At 37.9% G+C, this 17,550-nt stretch overlaps 3 protein-coding genes across 3 annotated transcripts; 2 read left to right on the top strand and 1 right to left on the bottom strand.

Annotated features, from left to right (window-relative positions):
• Window positions 1-2,464: 2,464 nt before the first annotated feature.
• On the top strand, window positions 2,465-3,424 carry LOC306774827 (uncharacterized protein; the record flags this gene model as incomplete). The annotated part of the gene is made up of 1 exon (XM_079265003.1): window positions 2,465-3,424. The coding sequence occupies exon 1, from the start codon at window positions 2,468-2,470 to the stop codon at window positions 3,422-3,424; it is 957 nt and encodes a 318-aa protein (XP_079121129.1). The 5' UTR covers window positions 2,465-2,467.
• Window positions 3,425-4,471: 1,047 nt separating this feature from the next.
• Window positions 4,472-10,126, bottom strand: abcg2b (ATP-binding cassette, sub-family G (WHITE), member 2b; the record flags this gene model as incomplete). The annotated part of the gene is made up of 15 exons (XM_079263416.1): window positions 4,472-4,619; window positions 4,693-4,745; window positions 4,852-4,941; window positions 5,160-5,314; window positions 5,620-5,744; window positions 6,164-6,253; window positions 6,617-6,768; window positions 7,012-7,163; window positions 7,939-8,031; window positions 8,553-8,704; window positions 8,920-9,077; window positions 9,278-9,433; window positions 9,521-9,638; window positions 9,732-9,791; window positions 9,975-10,126. 15 exons carry the CDS (start codon window positions 10,124-10,126, stop codon window positions 4,472-4,474), a joined length of 1,854 nt encoding a protein of 617 aa, XP_079119542.1.
• A 1,534-nt stretch (window positions 10,127-11,660) lies between these two features.
• On the top strand, window positions 11,661-16,655 carry hapstr1b (HUWE1 associated protein modifying stress responses b). The gene is made up of 4 exons (XM_079265181.1): window positions 11,661-12,045; window positions 13,403-13,483; window positions 13,647-13,922; window positions 14,035-16,655. Exons 1-4 carry the CDS (start codon window positions 11,850-11,852, stop codon window positions 14,271-14,273), a joined length of 792 nt encoding a protein of 263 aa, XP_079121307.1. The 5' UTR covers window positions 11,661-11,849; the 3' UTR covers window positions 14,274-16,655.
• Window positions 16,656-17,550: the final 895 nt, after the last annotated feature.

Here is a 17,550-nt window from a genome sequence, read left to right as displayed (position 1 = left end):
TATCTCAAATATTTCAACCAACAATGAGGTATTTCAGAATTAACAGACACTTCCACAAAAGAGGGTGAATTGTGTTCAGTTTCCAACAAAAATATATTCAGTGCTCTAGTAGCATAAGGGGATATATATTTCTTTATTGTTGTTTTTTTTGTTTGTTTTTTAAATGTTTTGTTTTATGTATTTCCTTTATCTGGTTTAATTAATTACTTAATTTATTCTTGTATTTAGATTATGGTGAGGTTCTCAATAAGCCCTTAGGTTTCCAACCCCCCCTACTGTAATTTATATTATTATTTTTACGCATATTGTGTATCATTTGAACCTTTCCTCTTACTTTTTTTCTCTATAAATGTTCTACTGTTGATTTTAAAGTGCAAACTCAAATAAACAAATAAACAAGTAGACGGTTTTAGAAAATTCGCAGTATCACAAAACACTATTTTTCTTTAACTACTTTCATGTCTGGAGATTGTATGGTTACCTTAAAAATAACACTTTAAAGAACATAGATTCATTCACTTATATATTTATGAGGAAGAACCATTTAAAAAATTTCAACTCGGCTATTCAATTCCATAGTTGAGAAAATTTATGAAAGGCTAAAAGGCACGTAAACAACTGGTTGTTGTCAACATATACTTATTTTAATGTCCTTTTTTTTAAAAAAAAACAACAACTTTGTAAAGCTATGGTACCATTGAATCATGGGTAATACACTTTTTTGCCAATCAGGAGGTTTCAATTAATTCCACCTGGTAAGATTTCACATGCACCGCTTACTACTGCTGTGTGCAAGCATCAAAATACATTTGGACTTTTTCCTTTTCCTGTGGTAGCTCACCAAGTTTGTTAAATGGAGTCATCAAAAGTGGATGAGTCATTTCCTACACCTCCATCATTTTTATTATCAGGTAAAAATGTCCTGTTTTGTCAAACAAATTGTGTTTGGTTCTCTAGACTTAAGTTGTCCAAATGTCCTTGCTGGAACCATTTCACTGTATAAATTTTCCTTCAGATGGAAATAGCAGGACATGGCAAGATGTGAGAATCAACCAAATTCACTCACTTTTCAGCCCTCCACCACCACCTTCCTTCTCCTCTCCTCTACCTGGTACGTGTTAACATTTACCTCCATGACGAGGATGTAGAATTAGGCCTGAATGTCACAATTTTTCGTTCACAGTTGTTAGTTGCAGAGCTCTTTGTCGACTCTAAATATGAACTTGTATCATCTGGCCTACACGTTGGGTTTTAATTCTAGATGTTTTTTAGCTCTACGTTCGAAAGATCTGACTTTATTTACTAATAGTTTAATGAAGAAAGAGATTTCTGGGTAACTAAATGGCTGCTGCCAGGTGTGTCAAGTGACAGATTATTAATTATTATTCATTTCTTTTTCCTTCTGCCATCCCTGCAGCGGCTGCTACCCCTTCATGTACTCCCAGGGCAAAGTTTGTGAACTATGAAACTGAACTGCTGCGCTCTCCAGCATTAACAACATGCACCACCTGTCAAACTCAGGTCACCACCCAAGTCACCTTTCAAGTGGGAACTTATGCTTGGCTAATGTGTCTTGTATTTGTATTGTGTGGGTAAGAAAGATGTTTACATATGTAAATTTGGTAATCTCAAACTCACACAGGTTGAATATGAAGACTATAATCATGCAAATTATGCCTTGCAGGTTGATTATTGGCTGCTGCCTGATTCCACTTTTTGTAAACCAGTTTAAGGATGCCTACCACACATGTCCTCTTTGTCAACGGGTTCTTCATGTACATAAGAAGGCATGCTGTAAAAGGAATACACTACATTAGCTAAAGACACACCTGTCATTAAGACATATATTTCAGTGGATATATCTGTGTCTTTCAAATTTTTTGAACATTTAACCAATTTTTAATCATGTTTAGAAGCAAAGTATTAAATGTTTTCAGGGCCTACCTTTTCAATATTAAAGGAAATATAATGGAAAAGTACTGTGACATTAAATGAATAAAAATTTGCTAAAGTCTTTTTTCCTCCTGATGAAGATAAAAAGTAAATGAATATGGGAGGGAATAAACATAGTAATTGGGGGGGGGATCACAAATATATCCTTGCTTGAAATGCCCTTGTTTTCAACAGATATTGACACTACCACTCTTGAGTAAACAAACACCCTGGATTAAAGCCTGCATGTGCTCTTGTACTGTGTGTAGTAAACGTGCCCTTGCTGATCAGACTGGAGGATTACAAGTGTAGGTTTATTTTAGATCTTTGAGCCACGGAGTAATGAGCATTTGACATGGTGCAACAAGCTGTATACTGCACACCTTCTCTAAGGCCATACACGCCTTTTTTGAAGTATCCCATACCACGCCCCTCCATGCTTCTCAGGTATAAGACCTCAGGATGTCTGCTGTCTGGTATAAGAGAGCCCTGGCTGATCCAAGCAGCAATGCACTAACTGCCTTCTGACCCTTGCATGGCTGAGGATGCATCGGAGGATCCTGCTTGCCTCGGTAAACTGGTTTCCTCCTTGGGGCCCTCTTCTTTCTTCCAGCACTTCGGCTGCAAAACTGAACTCCTCTCCTATTTGTTCCTTTGTGTTTCCAAAATGCCATTCATACCACCAGTATCAATTACACGCTCTGTGTCTGGACTGACTGGGAAGGAGAGAGCGATCAACAATTCATCTCCAAACATTATGGCCAAAACTAAAGTTCCAAGAGAAGACAAAGGCAGCTCAGTCAAAGAGCGACTGACGTTAAACCTAAAGCAACTGGGGAAAAAGACTCAATCCAAGAGTCATCTACCAACTGCCAAAGGAGTGTCTGCAGTGGAACTGCACGCAAAGCGAAGGGACCGCTTGTTGCCTTCCTCACAAACAAACAGCTCTCCCACCTCCAGCTCAGGAGAGTTTCTGTCAAAGACACAGCAACACAAACATGCCAGCCACACTTCTGGAAAGAATCAACCAGTGAAGACAAAGAGCAGGGATCAAGAGGAGGCTCGTTTCACGCTGACACTCACACCTGAGGCTGTTCTGTTGTTGCAGCGGAGGAACAATGAGAGAAATCAACGCTCTGCTGCCAGACATGCTGGAAGTGGAGCTGGTGGAAGTTCCACAGATTCTAGACGCAGGCGGGAAAATGTCTCTAAAAGGCACCAGCCAGCGACTCAAAGGAACAGCACGCTGAACAGCCGAGTCGTTACTAAAATCAACACTGACGCTGACCCTGGAGACCTAAGTTCCATCGTGAAAATCTCACTTCTGAATGACAAACATAAGTATGATGATGTGGAGTACGAGGAAGAGGACTATGGTGTGGATGAGCGTGTGGTGCTGAAATGCACTGAGTGGCTCCGTGGACTGGAGAACACACCAGTCACAGTTGGGAACAGCTTGAACAGAAGTGCAAGCACTGTGAAAAGTTTCTAAAGGTGAAAATATGAACTGCAGAATTGACTTCTTGTTTTGGAGTAAATGTATGCAGTTCTATTTACTTAAAAATAAGCTTTTAAAAGAAGCCATTTACATTTGTAGCTCAAAACTCTGCTATTGGCATTGCTTACAACAAGGCAAGCAGATATTAGAACAAACCTCAGAGAGCAGCATCCTTTATGGGAAATTTGTGAAAAATTAGACCTCTTACAGAAATGAGCATTTTACAAAATTATAAAATTCTTGACAGATCAATGACAAGTTTTGTGTTTTACACCCACATTCTGTTAAAGAGCTGCTACAAAAAGATCATTGTACTCTTTGCTATAATGTCCAGAGAATAAGATGATTAGCTGTTTAAGAATCAAAACTACTTGTGTAAAATTTTACAGAAAATTTGCTTTGAGCTCAAATTTGATATAATGGTTAAATCTGTATTTTATGTTCACATAGTAACCAATATTGGTTGCGCTGGGTTCTTGGCTAGGTCTCTCTTGTAGAAGTTTGTAATTTTAGAGCATTTTTTTAATCTAGTTAAATTAGAGAAAATCATCTAAATTCTGAATACAGTTGCTGTTTCTGTAAGGTAAAAAGAGGGAAAAATTTATGCATAAACTTTTCATAGTCAATTAAATTTTTTTTTGTCGTAATAAGATTCTCTGTATAATTTAGATTATGTACGTACTTTGTTCAAAGCAGCTAATTTTACTTCACTCGCTAAGGTCTTTATAAGCTCTTATATGCTGGCTTTTATCTTGTCAGACACTCCCTCGTGCTCAGACCGAGCACACAAAGAAGCAGCTTATCAACCTTGGAGTCAAACGTTACAACACGTGTGTTTAGAGTCAGCACTTTAGTGAGTCACAGATTTCACGTGTACGGCAGATATCTGGATTTGCATAACAAATTAAATGACAACATAGCGCAACTTTATCCTGTGTAAACATATAAAACATCAGCTCTTAATCATATTTCTATGTTAAATAAATAGAATAAAGACTTAGATCATAAAAGATGACAAATACACAAACAAACAGGCAGGCATCATTTCCAACGGTTGATTCGTCTCAGCTGCACATAGGCCAGGGTCATGCAGACAACAATGATTCCCAGTAGAGCCACTTGGTTCTGCCAGAAGCCCCACACAGAGTAGTCGATGTCCATGCTTTTCAGAAACATCTCTCCTGGGATACTGCAGTACAGAGAGGGGGCAATTAATATTGAGAGAGTGTTGCTGTGTTTTTAATCTATTAATTTACACTCACATTGTCGTGTTGCTTAAGAACAACTGTCCCTTCATCTCATTGATGTAGACAGCCTAGAAGAGACAAATAGACGTGTTGTTGGACAACATTGTCAAGGCAGGTTAAATTCATGCTCAGAAGCACTCTCTGTTTTGCATCCTGTGTGTTTCTGTATCTCACATTAAGCCCATATCTGAAGATACTGATCCATTTCAGCCAAGAGAGCCAGTTCAACATTGCATTTAGATTGACAAGGTATCCACCAAAGACCTACACCAGGAGAGAGAAAAGGCAAGGTAGATAATATGCTTGTGAGAAATTCTGCTACACTTCTTAAAGCAACTTGCTCATGTTTTTTTTTTAATGGTTTGCCCTAACCAATGTGCCCAATGAAAACTGACATGAGGTGGTCCTGAATAATTGTCCAAGTTGCTGATGAGCCAGGAATATGCTGAAAATTTGTGTGTGTGTCTGTCTTGGTATCTCACCATCATGAACACAAAGGGAAGAGCAATGAGGATGTTAGCCATTGCAAATGTAGATACACTTGCTGAAACTAGAAAAGCAAGACCAACTCCTGCCAGGCTGACCAAGGACATGGTCAGAGCAAAGCACACGAAGGCGTCAAAGGCAGGCTTCAACCCTGAAGTAACGGAAAGCAGATTGAAAAGGGAAAACATGTTAACATAACCCAGCAGTAGTGCATACATACAATCGGAATAAGAACTCCCTGATACAAAGTGAAGCTTGTAAAGTTTTATCATTTACAACATCACTTGTTCCTTTCTAGTCCCAGATCACAGGAAAAACTTGCATAAGCACTTTCTTGATTCTGAAATCTCTACATCAGTTAAAAACAATAATCAATAGACAAACACCTGCTTTTGGTACATTTTTCATACAACGTGCTTCTTATTTTTTGTGTATGTTTGTTTGCAAACATGTTACCCATCATGTAGTAGGCGATGGCTGAAAACACCACGATAGGGATGATGCGGTTGGGAATGAGATCAGCAAATATCTTAGACAGGAAGTAGACAGAGGTGCGGTAGTAGCCACTGGAGTTCTCGTGGCTGCAACAAACATGAGCAAGTAGTCTCACATAAATACACAATTTGTAATGAATTCAAAATACAGAATTCCCCAATGATATGAAAAAAATTTTTTTTTTTTCCTTGGTGCTGTACATTTTAGTTTGAATCTTGCACTGGGCATTATGTTTTTACTTTAAGATGAAGAGGGATAGTTGTTTGGAATATAGAGTAAAAATTTAATTTGCAATTAACAACAAATCCTTACATACAAACAAATCCAAATGGGGTTGGGAATAAGTGGTCAACCTAAAATGGGATCCTAGAGAAGACTGAAAGTATTTTTAAAACAGATGAAAATATTGCTAGTTTCGAACTTATAAAATTGAGAAACATGGGTAAAAAGAGGATATGTCTAATCTTTCTCAAGAGTGCATGCATAAACTTAAAGTTTCACTCACATGAAGATAGCCCTTTCATTTATAAAGAGTTCAACAGCAGAGAGATTCCCAAACACCATGTTGATGATAAGGAAGAAAAAGGCTCCACTCCTGTCATGATGATAGAAAGAGATCATGGAGGGATCACTAATTGTCAGTGTGACCTGTGGATGGGACAAGTTATTCTCTCATCCTGATCAAGCAGTTTTTATTTGTCCATTTGGTATCTTGAATTGAAATTGAATCCACTGAATTAGTAAAAAGTCTGACATGAAATCATGTAACAAGTGCATTTGCCTTCATGTCCAATGTGCAACAGCATCACAATGAGGGCCAAGAAACAGCGAGGTAGTAATGTTTTTGTTATATACTACATAAAACAAACTGAAACAGTTTCCATGTCATTTTATATCTCATTGCATTACAAAAAAAACTGAATATTGAGATGGCTATTATGCTTCAAGTTATGCATACCTATTCTGCAAAGCTTCAGGCAACTTCAAGGGCATCTGGTAGTAAATGAGTCCCACAAGAATTGCAAAGAAGATATTGAGGGCCAGCTGGGCATAAGAGGTCTGTGGATTCCTCAGAATGTTCAGCACTGTCCTGCCACACACCACGCGCATCTGTCTCACACAAGAGAAAATTATTGATATTTTTTATGGCCATGATGACTTGGTTCAATTAGCAGGCAGTCGAGCATACTGACATAACAGATGGCCGATGCAGTTATTCAATTCTGTGACATAACATCATAAAATCATCTGTTTCTGTTAATCATTAACTTCGGACAACTCCAATTTTGATTCCCTCAGCTGACAAATCACTTTTAAAAGAAAGAAAGAAAGAAAAAACCCAGGTTTGCTCACTTGATAGAGAAAAGAGGTGGCATAGTCCACTGGTTCTTCTTCAGCTTTGGCCACTTCAGTAATACTCTGGTTGATATGGTCTAGCTCCTCTCTCACCTTCTGGTACAGACGGGACTGGCGATACTTCACTGCCAAGAAGTTTTCACTATCCACTTTGGAGCAATCACACAACAAAACCATGTTAGAAAGAGATAAGGACAGCCGATAAAATTAATGTTTCGTTTTTAAACAGCCGTCAGTAAGGAGGGCTGGTAATTTGCAAATAAAAAAACATTACATGGACATCAGCTAAGATAAATGTATGAAAGACACAGTCAATGTTAATTATGTTCAAACATTATTTATACGACTGGAATTATTTTGGAATTCATACTGTGGCAAACTAGTCTTTTATACAAATACATCTACATTTCAGACAATATGAACTTTGTTTTAAGCTAATTTACTGTTGGTCCAAAGTGATTGGACGGTATAATTATATATACATATATATTTATAGTGTATATTTTCAACATAAAGCAGATACTTTGCAGAATTTTCTCTTTTTCACAAACTACAATCAAAAATACTTTCAGCTTCAGGGTAGACTACCAGTCAAGAGTCTGGACACACTTTCCCAATAAATCTAATGGGGAAGTGTGTTCAAACTTTTGACTGGTAGTGTATGTATATCTGTGTTTGTGGTATTGTAACATTAAAAGAATGAAAAAGAAAATGTATTAATAAAACACATATGAAAATATTTGGATCTGATCTTTATCATAATTTTGCACAAAGAAATGTAAAGAAAAGAGTTCCTTATAGCAACATTTTTTCAGATTTCTGTAGTTATTGCAATAATATTGGGATTGGAAATGCTTTTAGCCTTGATAAATGTACAGTGAAACTCTGATATCATGAAAACCCTTTAAACTGAATTAGGCCTACCTTCAGCCCATGATTCTGTTGTTGATACTGCTTCTCCATTTGTGATGTCCATGAAGAAGTCAGCAGGATTGTTGAAAGCCTCAATTTGGAATCCTGTCCAAATTCACATAAACATATACACACATTTCTACAAGACTTTCTTAAAAAGTTTCCTCCTGAACATAATATTCCATATGTGTGAAAAAGTAATTACCCATCAAGTTTATTTGTTATATTAGAAATAGGAACAACAAGCAGTAGCTCAACACTGGCCCATATGATGTCTGATTTGAGGGGCGTCCAGCTCAGGTCCTTGAGGGCCACAGTCCTGCAGGATTTAGATATCGCCCCACACACATGATTAAAATTTAATGGCTCTCTTCAAGAGCATGCTATCAAGTGCTGCTCAAACATGTTGAGACATTATTTTGATTTAGGTGTCCTGCAGTAGGAAAAATCTCAAATCTGCAGGATAGAGCCCCTCAAAATTAACTAAGGACATCACTGGTCTACAACAAGCTCTAATGTGGTCATTCAATACCAAATTTTTATTAGGTATCTAAGTCTTCAGCATTTAATTCTCAGTCAAGGTCCACTCAAGGACTTTTCATAACAACCAGAAAAACCATAAATACCGAGGCCTGTGAAGTACTCCAGCGCAGAGCCAGCTGCTCCTGCGAACACTATCTCGCCTTTGTGTATCAGGGTCAGGTGGTCAAACAGTTTGAAGATGGAGTAGCGTGGTTGGTGGATGGAGAAGATCACAGTCTTACCTCTTCTGGACAGCCTGGACACATGTTTGGAGATTTTTACATACTAGCAAAGACAATAGGAGATGGAAAGAAGGTGGTTTGCTTGGCAGCACTTATATATCCCTTAGATTTTACAGCACAGCATGCCGCTTGCAGTTTACCAGCTAATTTTAGCATTATGCAATGTACTTGAGAGTTCTGTTTGTATCGTATGTGTGAGTAAATGTTATTGTAATTAGGTTAGCTATACTTGTGCAGAAGACCAATGATGCAGTTTGCTGTGTTAGAGTCCAGTCCAGTGGTTGGCTCATCCAGAAACAGCAGTGAGGGGGAAGTGATGAGCTCCATCCCAATGCTGCACCTCTTCCTCTCCCCTCCCGATACGCCCCGCAGAAACTCAGTACCAATCTGAACACACACATACAAGTCAATTTACCATTTATCATATGTAACAACATACTTCTACAAAAACAGTAGAACAAACTCCTCTAGCTAAATATTTCATGACAACGGCAGCACATAATGTATTTAAGACACAATGATGTTGTGTCCAGTAGTGCTGTGTGAGTGAGATTGTATGTTGCAATATGGTGCATAAGGATCCTTACATTAGTGTCACCACAATCAGTCAGGCCCAAGTCCTGGATGATGGCATTTACTTTGTCCTTTTTATCAGTGGAGGAGTGATACTTTGGGTTGAGACGCAGGTTGGCACTAAATAGAAGATTCTCTTTCACTGTTAAAGTACCCATTAGGATATCATCCTAAAAAATGGGAAAAAGAAAGTTTAATGTTTTACAAACTATTTAAAGGGAAAACACATTATAGAATATGAAAATGTGTTTGTTTACCTGAACCACGTAAGCAGAGCTCAGCCTGAGCTCTGATGTGACACATTTGCCATTGACTAAGACCTGTCCTTGGCGCAACCCAGCAGGGTTTTTTCTGCCGGCGATTACATCCAACAGTCTGTGAAGAGAGTGAAAAACTCATTTTTATTGTCTGTACAGCTGATGCACATGTAAGTCTTTATATTTGTATGTAAATGATCATGTTTCTTACGATGTTTTACCGCTTCCTGTGGCTCCCATGATTGCATTCATCCCTGGTTTCATTATGCCACTAAAACAACCATAAACAACATAATACAATACAATACAATACAATACAATACAATACAATACAATACAATACAATACAATATAATATAATATAATATAATATAATATAATATAATATAATAAAAGGGCTATTTTCTACATTTCATTTAATCACCACATACCACAGGTGGGTATCATATCCTACCTGACATTTTTGAGGATGTGTTTCTCAGCGCCTGTCTTGCGGCATAACTTTGTCTCTTGAACACAATAATGCAAGCTGCTAAATGTAACAGTAGGTCCTCGTTCCTGGAAATACTCCTCAACATTGGTAAAGCTCTTCTCCTTCTTGGCCATCTTCAAACACTGCAAAGTTACGAGCAATTATGGAGGAAAAAAATAGATGTTTGCTGGAGTTCAAAGAGAGTCACAGGTTCAGCCTGACATGGAGACCTGTGATTGCTGACTGAGAGAGAGCTGAAAGAATGTAATGTTATAACAAATCTGACCTTTGGACTCCCTCTGTCTCTTTAGTTTATAGACTTGATACCTCAACATATACACTAACCTTTCCCCCTTACATTCTCTACTGTAAAAGTAGTTATAACCAAGAGTTAACGGGAAATGTTTAACTAAATTGTTTATGATAACAACTAAAATTGTGTACTTTTCTGCTGCTTACCTGTATGTGCTTTATAGACAGGTAAATCCTTTAATAATAATATCGTGGAAATTACATTGACGCAGTAGCAGCATGATTACAGTAGAAAAGCTATCAACAATTAAAAAATTGGAATAAAATGCATTACATAGGCAAAATAAACATAGTAGCAACAAAGACCAAAAGAGATACAAAGGCAAAAAAGACAACTGAATATATACATGGTAATGCAAAACGAGCAGCATTTTCAGTATTTTGCAGAGGAATTAAAAGTATATTTAGAAGTAAATTAAATAAAAAAATACTTTATTCTTCCCAGAATGTACTTAATAATAGGAATAAGATACCCGTTTGTTAAAGATAATATGAGATGTGGGATGAAGGCTGTGCTCCTCTGTAATGCAGAGATTGGCTGTAGTAGACTGAAATCCTGGAAGGTAGGAGGATTGCCTAAAGCATTCTTTACAAAACCAGAGCTCAATAGTCTGATGAAGGTGGAGCTCTGCAGTCTTTGGAGTGTCAAATAAAGGATAGCATAGAGTTTTTATGAGGATGACGGTTTAAATTAACCATTGGTTTCCCATGGACTCAAAAGCTTCTTGGTTCTGATCCAGCTATGGTTCTGGCATTCAAAATACATTGATCCTGTTGGCATTATGATTATTCCCCAACAGACCAAACACATTCAGATACATGGAGCATTCCTCTCAAAGCAGGTTTTAATGGTTCTTGTAATGGTTCATTGTAATGGTTCTTCGTCTCAGTGGTTATTTATCTTGCAAAGATTTATCTAAATCGAACAACAAAAAATATTTAAGATGGAAAAAGCCTAAATATTTAGGCAGTTTCTAATCCTCCCATGTTATATTGTAAGACACGACCAGATTTCGAAACAGCCATCCTCTGTAAAAGTACACTATCGTGTGCTGAAATATAGGCCTTTAACTTTTGACCATTTTGGGAATGGCTTTTCGTTGATTGGGTGCCCTCTGCTGAACAGAATGCTGTACAGCAGGCTAGAACGACTCGTGTCAGATCAACTTTGTTTTTCTCTGACCTTTTCTCTTTTTTTAACATCGTCCAATCAGGCTTCGTATTTGCCTGTAAGCCCCGCCTAGAAGAATGAGGACAACCAATTGCCTTTCATTCCAGTTGGAAAATGGGAGGGGCAGAATTCCAGAAACTCTTAGGTGTTGTCATCCGCATTCTTTAATTTAGTGTGTTAACACTAGGCGTGCTAGCGGTACAGACAAACATTGACAATGCGACTCTAACAGCTCTTGTGTTTTTCCTACTTTTGTTAGGGATTTACAACGTATTTCCCTACTACAATCGAAAAGGGACATAACTGTAGTGCAAAAGACAAGAGTCGTATATTTAACTCGAAGGCTAGCTATTAGCTAACGCCTAACGTTAGCTATGGAGGACAGGAAGGAGGAGGGAGAAGCCGAGATCCAAGAGCACGGCCCCGAGCACTGGTTTTCAAAGTGGGAACGGCAGTGCTTGGCAGAGGCAGAACAGGGTAATTCTAACGAAGAAGAGACGGAACAAAGTCAACAAAAGCTGTGGCACCTTTTTCAGAACTCTGCTACTGCTGTGGCACAGCTCTACAAAGGTATGCTCTCAACATACCGAAGTTCAAGTGAAGCTAACTGCCTGAGCTAATGCTAATAAAAACCCATCCTTTGGTTGTCAATTGGCGGATGGACACAAAGGGCACAGTAAAGACAAAAAAAAGTTCAAATTGGCGTTTTTCCTTCATAACATTGTTTGATGTTCCGAAGTCGGTTTAAGTAATAATATTTTTGTATTTTTTTCAACTGACTATGCCTGATATTCCTTCGTTCTGTGGTCGACATCGTGACCCTGTTTCGCTGCTAGGAAGCTAAGTGCTAACGCTAGCAGATGCTAACAGCCGGTCACCGTGTCAGTGTCAGACAAGGCTGAAATGTGGCTCTCAAAAGCTTAAGCTGTCAGAACTATCCCAGGGCTAAACATATTCATGTCAGTCCGAGTCATATCCTGAATACTGTTTAACCATGTATGCTCTGCTGCATTTGTCAGTACATTTAATCTTCTGTGTCGGACGTAACACGACATTATAAATGTTTTGTCAGTTGTCTAGCTTGCCAAAATGGCGATACTAAGGGAGGAGATTGCAGACTGAAAATAACAGCTGTTTTGACTGTCAAAGGCTGCAGTGAGTGTTGCATTTGTGTTTCGAGTTGTTAAAGATGGGAACACAGACATTTTTTTCTTACAAGGGCATCGTTCCGTAGATTATTGCTGATGATTGCATTGTTGTTCATAATCAGAACAAAATGGCGCAAGGATTAAAGTGTTTTCGTGGTTAAATGTAGTTTGATTCGGTAAAATGTTGCCTATTAAACTAAAATAATCTGAGGCACCAGTCATTTGCTAACTTTATTTAAACTAACAGGATATTTTCAAAATGATTGTTTATTTGACTGAAACGTCATACAATGTGACTATAATGTTTTTAGCTGGCTCACGTATTTGAAAACAGACTTTAGTTCGCCATATAACCTTCTTATGCCTTTATGTGCCATTTCATTAGATATCCCTTGTCATGGGCTGTCATTGGCCATCACTGTGTTTTGAAATCCTGCATGTCCAGTTACTTTTGCTCACAGGCTCCGCCCATTTTGTATTTGCAGTGAACAACTTTGTACATATGAATGTAATACCCAGAGGAAACTTTCTGGATAGCCTTAACAGAATGGGTCTCGTGAGCTCAGTTGGGAAAAGCCAACCTTTTGAAAGAGCAGTATAAACTAATGGACTGAAGGGGGTCCAATCCCACATACTTGTGGATATTTTCATGGCATACTATTTATTTTAAACATTGTTTCCTGACAGAGAAAATAGAATCAACAATTGAAAAGATACATTTTCAGCACTTTATTTAATGGCATTATCCCAGCCTGACTGTATTTTTATGTTATTCATAGATAGGGTATGTCAACAACAAGGCCTCTCCCTCTGGGTGCCCTTCCAGAATGCTGCCACAGCTGTCACCAACCTTTACAAAGGCAAGTAATATGCTATTTAAGCCAGTCCCAGTCTTGTGTTTAAGTCCTTTTATAGAATTCAGTGTGGTCTATTAGAAGTACTGTGTGCAAATGAGACTAGTTTAGATGGGTTTTAATGGTGGTAACTATTTTAACTGAATGATCTTTTCCTATGTGTTATCAGAGAGCGTGGAAGCCCACCAGCGGAGCTATGACCTCGGCATCCATTTAGGTTACCAGCGCAGAAATAAGGAGGTGATTGCATGGGTGAAGAAGCGCAGAAGAACTATCAGACGAGAAGACCTAATTAGCTTCTTGTGTGGAAAAGTTCCCCCTCCAAGGACAGCTCGTACCCCACCCAAAGTTGCCATGGTCTCTGCTAGTCGGTCATCACCCCCGGAGACGGACAACTCTGTTGAGACTGACCTGCAGCCCTTCAGAGAGGCCATAGCCCTCCATGGTAAGCCAAAGTGCCACATGTGGCAGGAAGCTATGTTGTGAAATTTTAATAGTGATGCAATTTTGTTGTGACTTCATATTTTCTTTTTATCTTTCCTCTTTTTCCACCATAGGCCTTAGTGGTGCCATGGCCAGCATTTCTGTACGCTCTGGTCCTCCTGGTTCCCCAACTCACCCTGCCCAGTCCCTCAGTCGTCGTAGGAATGGTCTTCATGACATGGACCTTAACACCTTCATAGCTGAGGAAATGGCACTTCATTTAGATTCTGCTGCCAGTCGTAAACGAGGCTCGGCACCCTGTAGTGATGTCATCACAGACTCACCCACTCATAAACGGAACAGGATGCTCTGAACTCTTGTTTCACCAGTAATCCCTTTGCTGTCCTCTACTTGTTGGCCAATTGGACAGGTGATGGGTTATTGATGCCTGGGCCAACTATTAAAATCTTCCTCCACAAGCTCTTTTCAGACATGATATGTGTAGCATTGTTGTTTTTTTCAGTCTGTCAAAGCGATATCAGTTTTTCAGACATTGGTAACTCTGTTATTTTTTCTAAGCTCATCAGTAGGACATATATGGCTGTGAAAGTGGCTGATAGTCACAGTGTCATAACAATTCAAATTAGCATGCCAAATGTACAGTAACTGCATAATCATAGCAGCGGTGGTTGGAATCCACTAAAATAATCTTTTTTTTTTTTTTTTTTTTTTTTTTTTTTACATATTTAGGCACATTAAACATCACCGTTATGGTCATGAGGGTTTTATTGCATTACAGTAATAGCATAGTTGACGTAAAGTAAAGTTGTTCCTGGCCTTCACCGGAAGACATCGTCACCTCTGGCGCTTTGTGTCAGATGAGGAGCTGTGCCACGAACAAAAATGAAGTCCTTTAAGAGCTGGTTTGCATAACATGCTGTTTTGCAATCATAATTAGTATGAAGCTAAGAAACAAGCAGCAGGGTTGTTTAAATGGGTGTTGAAATATAAATATATGGTCAAGTAGGAGCTGTAGCAGCAACATAAACACTAAACAGTAGAGTTTGGCTTATTGACTGGGGGAAAAAAGACAAAGACTGATTTATTGTAGATGAAACACTGAGGAGGAAAGTTTCAACAGTGCTGTTTTTTATTTCTTAATTCATTATTAGAATCCGATAGATTCCTGTGAACTGCTGGTTAAATTTCAAATGAACCCACCGCTGCTGTGCTGTCAGCTCTTTAACATGACTGCAGCACTTAAAATTTGTACCTTATAAATTAAACATATATATATATATATATATATATATATATATATATATATATATATATGTGTGTGTATGTATGTATATGTGTGTGTTGTTCACTTTGACCTGGTTGGATTTTCAAAACTGTTACGAAAAAGGACCGGTGGTGTGATCGGCGTACCACTGTCAGGGTAAGTGACTACCACATTAATGGAAAACTGTGCCATGTCTGAAAGGGGCTTTAGTTGCAATGTTACAATAAAGAAAAACTTGATTATCAGCCTTGATATTTAGCCCGTTTATTATTTTCCACTTTGCACTTCTCATCTCAACAGGAAACTTCTCACTTATCCTTCCCCCATCGTAAATTCCCGTTTTTCCTGAAGTGTGTCTTCCTTGTTTGATTCTCCTCAATACATCCAGCAGAGAAGCACATCCGACACTTAAAATCTTTCAAACTGCAGAATGTTTAAAATTTGGGTATTGCTTATTTGTGCTTTTTTTATTTTTTATTTTTTTTTAATAGTAAGGCGCACTTCCTCTTTTGGAGTGTAGGCCAAATCAGGCTGGACTGAAATGTGGGCTCCTCAGGAGGCTTAACTGACTTTGTTTGGCTTGACTGAACTACGCTTGTTGGCGTGTATGTCATTCTGCTGGAGCTCTGTTTGTTTGTGTATCTGACAGCAGAACTGCCACTGACTGTGTTGTACATGTCTGCCTTTTCAGAAAGCTGCTACAGTATATCCGGTTGTATTGCAGATTGAGTGTGTGTGACTATGTACGTTTCATCCATTTGTTTTATATTTTACTTAAATTTATCTTCTTGGTTTTTCCCTTTTTTCCATTGCAGTTTAATCCAGGGTTTTATCACAAAGCACCTCAGTCCAATTCATAAACAAAAGTGGGGCAATAGGATAGATGTGATTTTTTCTCTGAGAAAGTACCCTTGTCCTGCATTCATAATAGTAAGTTTATGACCACACTTGTATCTCTAGGGAACTTTACAAAACACCAATGCACATAGTTTTCATATCAGCATCCAAATATGCTTAACTTTACTCTGGTTATTTCCTTTTGGCAATACAACAAAAGTGTTTCAAAGCTTGCATTATCTGACCTGCTTAATGTTTACATTTGGCACATAAAAGGAAGATAGACTATATCCATTATTTTATGTCTTTTGATTTTCCTAATGTTTAACACACTTAACACTTGTGATTTCACCTTTAAATCTAGAAAATTACAGGCACCAATTAATAGCCTGTGAGTTAGTAGGGCCGGTGGCTGTGAGATTATATTTTGTTTAGCCAGTTCATGGATTATTGGGTGTGTTAGTTCAGCAAAACACTTGTTTTTGCTAATTTCACACACAGCTTTGTGATACAATCTTGTGTAATGTGTGTAAATAATGTAGGTGCTGTTATGTGGTACATATTGTAAAAAGAAGTGCTAATCCATTGGGATGTTCTTGTACAATAATGATTCTGAAATTAAAATAACATTTAAGTTGCCTGAGTCTCCTAACAATTTTTGTTTGCTTTTCTGTGAAGTTTGCATTGCCTTTTTGTAGGATAGAATGGAGGTGTAGACTCTTCCTCAGCTGTTTGATTTATTACTTGGTTAAATTAGTTTCCAACAAACTAAAAACATTGAGACTGTGTTGCAGTTCACGCTTATCAACACTTGGGGGCGACAAATACTTTGTTCTGCATTCTGCTCCTCAACAAAAAAAAGTAGCTGCTACAAACACGTGATCAGTTGTCTACATAATAAAATTGGCAGCCCAAATATTTTTTTTTCAGAAATGGCATGTTTAACTATGAAATTCAGATTTATTTTTTTTAAATTATTAAAACAACATGTACTTACAATTAAAGGACTCAAGTATTTTTGTTTCATTACAGTACTTTTATTTCCCTCATTTCCATTGTCAAGTTGTAAAGTTGGAATTTAGTTACTCTTGTTTGAGAAAGTCATTTCCCTGGAGTACTTACAAACATATTTGATATGTTAAATAACTACTGAAACTGCAAAATGATCCTTAACTATCATGACAAAATTATTCTAATTTAGCATTTCAGATGTCATTTGCTGTGAGTCAGTGCATTAGTAAGCAAGCAGTTGACAAATAGATGCACACAGCTGATGAGTAATTTGAGGTAGTTATGTTCTTATTTCACCTAGACAGTGGCATTGGTGTACACAAAGAAGAATGATCTGCAAACCTCAAGTGACATAAATATGCAATCTTTGCTTGGAAGATTGTTTTTCCAGTCTTGTCATGTCAAATAAACAGAGAATAAACAATAACACCAAAACTATCCAAAAAGACCACAGTTATATCAGCCTGCACAAAAATGAATTTACTTTTTAAAAATTAAATCAATGTTTCTGGGAAAG

The sequence above is a fragment of the Telmatherina bonti genome, assembly GCF_933228915.1.
Source record: "Telmatherina bonti genome assembly, chromosome: 3".
NCBI lineage: Eukaryota > Metazoa > Chordata > Actinopteri > Atheriniformes > Telmatherinidae > Telmatherina > Telmatherina bonti.
Note: the sequence above shows the minus strand (reverse complement) of the source record. Positions and strands in the feature narration are given on the sequence as shown.